The 9,285-nt window shown below is 31.6% G+C and overlaps 1 protein-coding gene across 2 annotated transcripts; it reads right to left on the reverse strand.

Moving 5' to 3' along the window:
• Positions 1 to 1,151: 1,151 nt before the first annotated feature.
• LOC119839906 (zinc finger protein 33B-like) lies at positions 1,152 to 8,528 on the reverse strand. 2 transcript variants are annotated; one of them, XM_038366342.1, is made up of 14 exons: positions 8,346 to 8,528; positions 8,186 to 8,267; positions 7,870 to 7,957; positions 7,082 to 7,184; positions 6,591 to 6,672; positions 5,963 to 6,059; positions 5,179 to 5,386; positions 4,959 to 5,040; positions 4,672 to 4,762; positions 3,905 to 4,010; positions 3,353 to 3,446; positions 2,853 to 2,949; positions 2,295 to 2,609; positions 1,152 to 1,983 (listed from the first exon to the last, which is right to left on the reverse strand). In XM_038366342.1, the coding sequence occupies exons 1-14, from the start codon at positions 8,365 to 8,367 to the stop codon at positions 1,237 to 1,239; spliced, it is 2,214 nt and encodes a 737-aa protein (XP_038222270.1). In that variant the 5' UTR covers positions 8,368 to 8,528; the 3' UTR covers positions 1,152 to 1,236. The 2 variants fall into 2 exon arrangements, with proteins under 2 accessions (XP_038222270.1, XP_038222271.1); XM_038366343.1 differs by lacking the exons at positions 8,186 to 8,267; positions 8,346 to 8,528 and adding an exon at positions 8,099 to 8,155.
• Positions 8,529 to 9,285: the final 757 nt, after the last annotated feature.

Here is a 9,285-nt window from a genome sequence, read left to right on the forward strand (position 1 = left end):
CGATTCTTTTGAAAATTTATTAAATGTACTTTATAATTTATGACAGGCACGTGCGCGGCCAAAACAACTCTACCACGGCCATATTATGTGCCTCCGCAAAAAACAAAAAAATTACAGCAATTGAAAATTGGTGAATGTTTTATAAATATATAGTAGTATCTGTGTCTATCACTTTCAACAAAACGTATAAATTGTTCAGATTTATAAATTTAGTACCCTTTTGTTTATGTTGTAGACAATAATTACAGCTCGATAAAATATAAATCTTAGGTGGTTTTTCCCGGGTAAATCGTGACTTTGACATAACCATAACATGACCTCTAACATTAAAATATCTGTTACAGAGACTGCGTAAAACCAACGCCTTAGATGAAATGAACCTTATTTGGTATAAATTAGCTCTGCTCAACGTTACAGTAAGTAAGAGGACTGACTCAGCTTCGATATCGTCCAAAAATGTTGTTGGATGACATTAACACCTTGTTCGAGCGTGTTATTGCGAGTTGGATGATTGAGCTTGATTGTCTTGGAAGGTGCTGACTGCCAGTTTGGTTAACTTGTTGCACTATCCACGCTATCTAGCGTGTCAAGAATGTTGTAGAGCAGGTAATAGCTTGACGTAACTTTGACATTGCGGTTTCTCTCCGAGAGGTGTGTCCAGTATCGAGGAATGGGAGGGGGGAGCACATACTTTGTTCCACAGGGGTCGGTTCTAGGGCCACTTTTGTGAGACATTGGTTATAACGGGATGCTATGGGGTAACAATATTGAAAGCGTTGAATTGTGTGTGTGCGGGTGATCTCACGTAATCGGCGAATAGGTCTAGAGTTTGCTCTATTAAAATTTGAAGCCTAGAGAGAGTGACAATGTACTGTACAGCCTACGATTAGGTACCTTCACTTTAAACGTCTGTCAAATAAACTCGTGTCAGCCGTTCGTTCGCCGTTCTGCGTTTAAATATGGTTATGATCTATCAAATATCAAAAGTCTGAGGATAACTGAAATATTAAATACTTCCTAATTTAAGAGAACACAAATTTTATAAAAAAAAAAATCATCAATCTTTAGCTATGTACAAAATAAGAAGTATTTCAGTATTTCACAGTATTTAAAAAAGTTTTTGCATCTTCAAGTTCAAATAAAACACCAAATAATATGATAAAATTTTTATACAAAATTCACGATAACAAATGTCCTTACTCCTTACACACTAGATAACGACAAGTAATATTGCATTCATTCTTGGCCCTTAATCTTATGTTTACGTATGTGGTGCACGATTCGCCTGTGCCGACTTACACAACCCGCAGTACGGAACGACTTCCCGCAATCCGGACAAGAAAATGGCCGCTCGTCCGTATGCGATCGCGCGTGAACACGCAAAATGTCAGCCGTGTTGAACCTCTTCCCGCACGTTTCGCACTCGAACTTCCTCTCGTTCGCGTGATATTGGAAATGGCGGCGATACTGCGCCAAAATATGGAACGTCTTTCCGCATACTTCGCACGTCTTCTTCGGCGTCGGGTCGTGAACAGCTTTGTGTATAATGAGCCCACTTTTGAACTTAAACTTCTTGTTGCATATCTCGCAAGAGTACAGCTTCTCCGTAGCGTGCGAGTCGAGGTGGCTGACGAGGTTGCGCGTGTTTTTACCGCACACCTCACACACCTTCCAATAATGATACTTTGGATACTTTTTCTTTATTTTCATCGTTTTGTCTTTGTTCGCCGGCTTCAGTTTGTCGCGTGCGTTCTCGTTTATAACTGGCACGTCGAATTCTATATCGTTGAGTGTGTCGTCGTAATCGTCATTGTTATTTTCAATATTGCTCTCTAAGGATATTTCGATTTTAACAGTCTTTTCGACTTTTCCTCGCATTTCCTTATCTACGTCCTGACATTTCCGTCTAAATTTGTACGCAGTTTCCAATTCTTGCACACAATGCAGGCATATACTATGAGGTAAGGTATCGCTTTGATCCACCTGTAACAAATAGTAACACACATTACGGAACTTAATATATATTAAGTAGGTATAAAAATATTTAAACACTCCAAAATTGTTCTCATTATTAGATGAACCAACTGACTGGAAGGATCAGAAATAGTATTGCAAATAAGTATTATCTTAAGTAAGAACGATACACATTGCTTTTAATGACATCAATTTATACGATATAAATAGACCTTGAAAGGTCAATAAGCCTCAACTAATATAAAAGAAGATGGCAAAATACAAACTATACCGAAATCACCGTTATCATAGAAATTTTTTATTCTTATATATAAATATACCTCAATTCCACCAATGAGCCGTAACTTGGCAGCTAAGTTCACGCCATCTTCATCACACTGTTCAAATAGATCCACACAACCTTCCTCATTAGAGCACGACCGACACATATTTATATCCAAATATTCACATTTCGGTTTTATTAACTTCTTAACGTCAATTAATTTCATATCATCCTCGAAGTCATCGTCCCTGTAGTCGAAATCGGTTTCTTGTTTCTCCTTTATCTTCTCGTGAGCTTGTATATAGCTCGCTATTGCGTTATAGTACGGCCAGTCTTCGTTTAGTATACCTTTATTTAGGAATTTTTGTTTCCACTGCAATATGGGAAATAAATGTTATTCTGTATGAAAAAATTATCAAAAAATCATTTTAATCATCATCAAAAAGCATTTATTTTCTTTGAAAAGATCGTTAAACCACATTAGAACAACAGTTGAAAATTTTAAAAGTGCCTTAATACCTATATATTATTTAAAAGAAAATTATAACATTATATTGAAGCAAATAAGAAAAAGAAAAGGAAAATATGGAACATTTTTTGTTAGAGAATTACTTACTCTGAACGATTTAAGTAAATGGGTCCAAATCTCCGGCAAGTCAAGTAAACTGTGATCAAGGGGTAATCCGACACTTCTCAGTCCTTTCTCTACCTCCCTGTTAACAAATTTATTTCTTATAATACTCAATATTTATTCAAATTATATAAGTTACTTGAAATGTTTACTTATGGAGCAAGCTTGAGAATAAGATTTTTTTGGGACAGAAAAGAAAGAAAGAAAATTTATACACGTTAAGTATAAATATAAAATCGAATATTTCGTAATAGGAAAAGTATAATTAAGTATAAAATGGACAGAGAGATAAAATGTGAAATCTGAAAAAGAAAAAGGTGAAAAAGTTTTTTTTAATTAGAAATGAGTCCGTTACTGATGGTGATATTCTAATATGTTTACTCTTTTCTCTATTTGAAATGTTTTTTTTATTTAATTTCTATTGAAAATAATATTTATAGTGTGGCAAAATTATTAACTCTTTTTTTATACAACAAAGTAATTACCTCCATGCATTATTTTCTTGTTTTGCATCCACTGCAAATACGGGATCTAAGTCTGACCTTATTTTTATCAAATTCATTATCCATTCCTCCTGCCCTAAAAATAATGTAAATTTACAATTAATGAGGGATCTAGGGTAGGTAACTTGCAAAAAAATGGTCAATTGCGAGATGCACTTGCTACACAAAGGCTTTCATACAAATAAGATATATAAGTGAAAAAAAAAGACATATTTCCAATTTATGACCGCAACAACTGCCACTATACGTCGATTTTTTTATTTGTTATTATATAATATATAATATCGTGACAACAAAATACATCATCTGTGAAAATTTCTAAACTATCAGAAACCAGAACAATCAAGGTTCACAATATCCAGCTTAGTGGCAGATGGACAGACAGACAGACAGACAGGTGAAGCCGTAGACTCTACCTAGTATTAACGTGGATACAACACGCATTTTTTTACATTAAATCTCTCAATACTTTCTCCTACTTATTATACAAACTAACTAACAACTATACAAACTAATTGAGTGTAAATAACTTACATCCAATGAGTGGGTTTAAACTAAGACTCCCTTCCCCCAGATACAACTCGAACAGAGAATAGTACAGCCAGGATTTGTTATTTGTTGCCTTCGCCTTTTGATAATCCTGCAAAGAAGAGGGGTTAATATTAAAAAAAAATAGTCAAATATAATTGTATTAGACTAATTCACTAAAGGGTTCTTCTACTCTATACTACTACTCTACACTACTTCTATAAACTACTAGCTTTTGCGCAGCGTCGCACACGTTAAATTCTATGTAGTTTAATAGATGTTATTATACATATAAACTTTGATTTTGAATCGTCCCATTAATATTTTAAAGTTCTAAGCATACATACATACATACAAACATAGGAACAGACGCGGGAAACGGCTTTGCTTTATACGAAGTTGTAATTTAATCAATAAAAAACCTTATCTGGATAATAATAAACTCTCATGTCAAAGCTAGTGATGTGACTTATTGGAAATTTCAAAGAGGAACAATAACATAAATGATATTTAAGAAACTTTAACTGTTTAAGCAGCGCACGCGGCGGAAGCTCTCAAAAGGAAAAAGAAGCCTATTTTGAAATATTCCTCATTGCTGCTTCGATGCTGTTGTTTTTCAACCTCTGTGACGTCACTCTTTAAATTTTATGTGTTTAGATCGAGTTCATACACCTAAAATTTCTCATCTTAGTACATATTCTAAATATTTTTTGAAGACATTGGCACATTGAAACAAATTTTTAAGCTTTATGTATTAGTATAGATATACTTACTGCAAATGTGCAGGCCCACTTCCTAGACAGATCCCTACTGGTTATAATATTCGGAAATCCATTTTCTTCTACGAGCAACGACCGCATTTTACTGTTGAAAGGTCCAATGTTAAATACTTAAGGAGTTAGAAAACTTAAATAAAATTGAATATAAAATAAATGTTTGTATATTTCAGTCTTTAATGATGACGAATTAATATTACAACTTAATTGTGTATAAAAAGACGCGTAAAATTAAGAAAGTACATTAATTTTATTAAGTTACTAATAAGGATTTAAATACATACTTCCAAGCCCATTTTTGCTCTCTAAAAATCCAATCGTTTTGAAGTCTTATTTGAATAAAAGATTCCGTTATATCTTTAGACCCTGAAAATTAAAGTTACGATCAGAGGATAAGTATGTAGTTTGTTTTTGAAAATTTTTGTCACATTTTAGAATGTGAAGTGTTACTTCCCCAGGATGTTTAGTAACATTATTTGTAGAAAATATTTTTTCAATACATACATTGAAATTCCGATTCTTCAGTTTTCTTAATCATTTTTCTTTTATATTCTCCTCTACTTATGCCAGAATTTAACAATTCTTTAGCAGGCATCGTCTCCAGACGCTCCACGTAGGTAGGATCTACTTTTTTATAGTATTCCAGCATTTGTTCATATAATGGCCATTCACACACTTCTTCACCCCTTTTTATTTTTAATCTATGCTTTCTCTGTGGATTATAAATATAATTTACATTATATAGCTGATGGTTTTCAGTGTAAATGTAATGTGTTCCATTTCAAATTCTTACATACATGTTTTGAATTGAGTAGGTCATAATTTAGAAAATTGGAATATAAAAAAAAATTGTATGACAATGTATTATGTCTTAGTGCAGCCACTTTGATCCATAAGAACTAGATTCACAATCAGTTACCTAAATGGTCCTGGTGTTTTAATCCGACTTTAAATTGTGCAATTAAGTTCGAATTTATCTTGGATTTATATTGTTTTCAATCGTTAAAATTTATTGCTTTTAGTGAATTTTGTGAATACACCATTATTTAAATAATTCTTATAAGCTTTATTTTGCTTAAATGTTTGTTTTTTCGACTAGAAATTTACAACATATTTAAGGATAGTTTTTTTTTTTGAATAGGATTGTGTATCTAGTAGATTGGTTGGATGTAACTCACTATGATAATATGAGATATTGAGTATGCTATTTTATTTCAATAGACATACATGGCTATTTTCCTATAACAACCATATCAATCCTAAAAAAAGGAAATATATAAAACCTTACATTGAATGTCATTTTTATATGATGCCAGAGCCCTTTCATGTCTTGTACACAGCAATCCAACGGTAAGTCTTGACACCTCATTGCATGTTCCACAGTTCTGTTTGAAATATAAATAGAATCATGTTACAAACAGATTTCAATAATTAACAAAAATAGGTTTCAACTTTTCACCTTATTAGTAAAATTCGTAACTCTTTTAAGTTATTTACTTTCATAACAAAATTCCTCATCATGTAACTATGTTAGTGTTAAATCATTTAAATCAGTAAATAAATTTAACAGATTGCATTAACATGTTCAAAAAAAAAAAAAACAAATTTAAAGGTAATAAAAATGCACTCTTTTTATAAATTGTATGTATAATTCCATCATCAACAAATAGACATTTGTTAGCAGCCAATTAATTTAAATTCTGCTTTATTGTATGTGTAATGTTACATATCTTTAAAAAGTAACAAACAAGTTTTTAGCTGATTCTTCACCATAGAAGCAACCTTTCGAAATAGTGGTTTTAAAGAATTACTATTTATGAAAACTTCTAAAACTTTACTTGAATAAACAAGTATTTGGAAGAATCCTTTGGATTAGTGAGATGTATCAGTGCAGATATCAGAATCATCATTCTCACCTCCACATATTATAATTATCAAACTTCATTTGCCTTGCCTCCGTTATACAGATGATCAGTTTCAATCGCCATTCATCACTCCCTAGAAATCCAACATTTACTTATAAAACATACATTTATATGGTAAATAAGTTTTTTTTAAACAATTTAATTTAAGAGGTTATGCTACTATTTCTCTAAGATAAAGTTGCTATGTTTACACATGTGTGCACATTTGTGAAGATCATATTAAGTGTCCATTTTAATAATTTTGTTCCTTTATAAGATAGAAAGTAAGGTTTATAACTAAAAGTCTGTCTATCGTTACATTATAAACAAACTGTTTGTTGCGGCACAGCCTCGTTAGTCATTGAATGAGCATGATAAAACCATAAGTTTCAATTATTCTCAAAGATTCAAGGAATAAGCTATTTAAAATTCTACACAAAATATATGTAACTGCAATGAGAGGAACAAAGAATTTCTTCAAAAAAAAGTAAAAATATACTTACAAGATTCATACTTATCTAAGACTTTGGTCTTACCAAAATGCTTATCAAATAACTTATAATATTTCCATTCCTTATTTTTAACTCTCTTTGCTACTTTATAAGCCTGAAAAAGACAAATTCACACATAAATCTGTTATTTTGAACTCTTATATGGAAAAAATGTAATTTAATTAATTAATGAAATTATTAAAATAAAAAAAATAATGTTTGGAAACCTAACAAAGAATAATCATATGAAATTTTCTGTGGATGTTGTTATATTTTTATATCCAATTACAGTTAATCTCCTATTTTTGTTATATGAAGTTTTTAAATGCTTATTTGGTTGGTTTGTTACAGACTAGTTTGAAATTCTCAAATTTGGCAGTGGAAAAATATTTTTATTTTTATTACATACTCTTTCAGATAAAATTTTGCAAAAATTATTTCAAGTAAATTGGATATTGGATAAAGGCCTCCATGTCTTTTTTTTAAAACATTTATAAAATTGAGTTTACTAAACTTGAGTACTATACAATTCAACTAAGAATAAGATTGCTCTATTGTGACCTGCTATTAATTCCTATAATATAAATAATTTAAAGCAATGACATTTTATCCAAAAGAATTTATGACAATATTTGGAACAAAATGTCATTGGCATTCCTAATCCTATTTCAATCATATGAGAAATAATAAAGTTTAAGATAGTTATGTTTTCACAAATGATATTGTTCTTTATTAATTTATTATAACATTAAGTATTTTATTTATTAAAGCAAAAACTAAAGATGCAACAGTATACTTACATCATATGTGTATGACCACTTTTTTCTAACATGGTTTAGGGTAATTTCTTGGGGAAATCCATTCTTGATTAATATATTACGAAATTGTCTGAAATAATGAATAATTCATCAGCAACATTAATCGTTATGTTATTTATAAGTAGTTTCTAATTGACAATAGCTTCAGCTTGGATCTTATTATTTTATACTATATATTTATTAATATTCATCAGTAATCACTGTATCGTACATTTGTAAATTATGCAAGAAATATATGGCCTTTTGCTCGATAGCGAATTACTCGGAAATCTTATGCAAATAATAACAACAATCTTACAGCCAAGGTTGTTTTTTTTTCTTAAACAGCCACTCATGTTCAAATCGTAGCTCAAAAAGTTTCAGGGTTAGCTCCGGAGTCCCTGAAACGATGTATTGATCGTTGGAATATCAATAAAGTACAATTACAAACGTAATAAATGAAAAAAACATTCACTTACACACAAACGTTTTTTCATCCATTTACAATAATATGCAGAGTAACAATAAAAGAAAAAGGTTTATAAATATGATAATTAAATCCACACAGTCCCAATGTTTATTGCTTCATTTACTTAAAAAAGTAAATTTTCGCATCAATTTATTGCTGGAACTTGGAACAAACATTATTTTGACAACAATAGAGTTGTGAAACTGACAAGGAAAGATTATATAAAAAAACACAACCTATTGAACACAGATAATTTAAAAAAAATCATACTTATTAGCTTAAATATTATGGAATTTTCTTCCATACCAACTACATAGGTATAACATATAACTGAACCGTTTGTCTACTTACCGATTTCAAAAATTTAATTCAATCTTGTATTTGGCCGGCGAAGCAGTGGCGGAGCACAAGTTGTTTACTAAACTGCATCAGTCGTGCGATGATGGAATGTGCAATTTCAAATTTACTGTTATTATTCTCACAGGATCTTTTAGTTAATCATTCAGTCTTCAATGGACTTAACATACTTAAAATGTGTTCCTTAATTGCATAGCATTCATATTCTATAAAAAAGAGACGCGCCCTACAGGCCGCGAATTACACCATCGCGCCGTGCCTTTGAAATTACCGACTTCGATAAATCGAACAATCGACATCAGGCTCCTGCAGACTTCATCAGATACGACGATTACCATGGCTTATGGGTCTGCCGCGGTCTCACCTATGAGAAATCAGGCCAAGAGAGTCCAGCTGAATCCTTACCCCCTCCGTGTCCGTGGCATATTAAATCAACGGAGCATTGCTCAAGTACCTACTTGATCAGGGGGTGCGATTTTTGTATAGTTTTAAAAAAAAGGTCCAAAACCTAAATTTGGTTTGGTTAGGGGCTGGTGTTGATGGTGATAGTTAGCTTAGGTTCGTCAAAAATATTGTTCCGTCTACTCGTAAAT

Source organism: Zerene cesonia, chromosome 5 (assembly GCF_012273895.1).
Source record: "Zerene cesonia ecotype Mississippi chromosome 5, Zerene_cesonia_1.1, whole genome shotgun sequence".
Taxonomy (NCBI): domain Eukaryota; kingdom Metazoa; phylum Arthropoda; class Insecta; order Lepidoptera; family Pieridae; genus Zerene; species Zerene cesonia.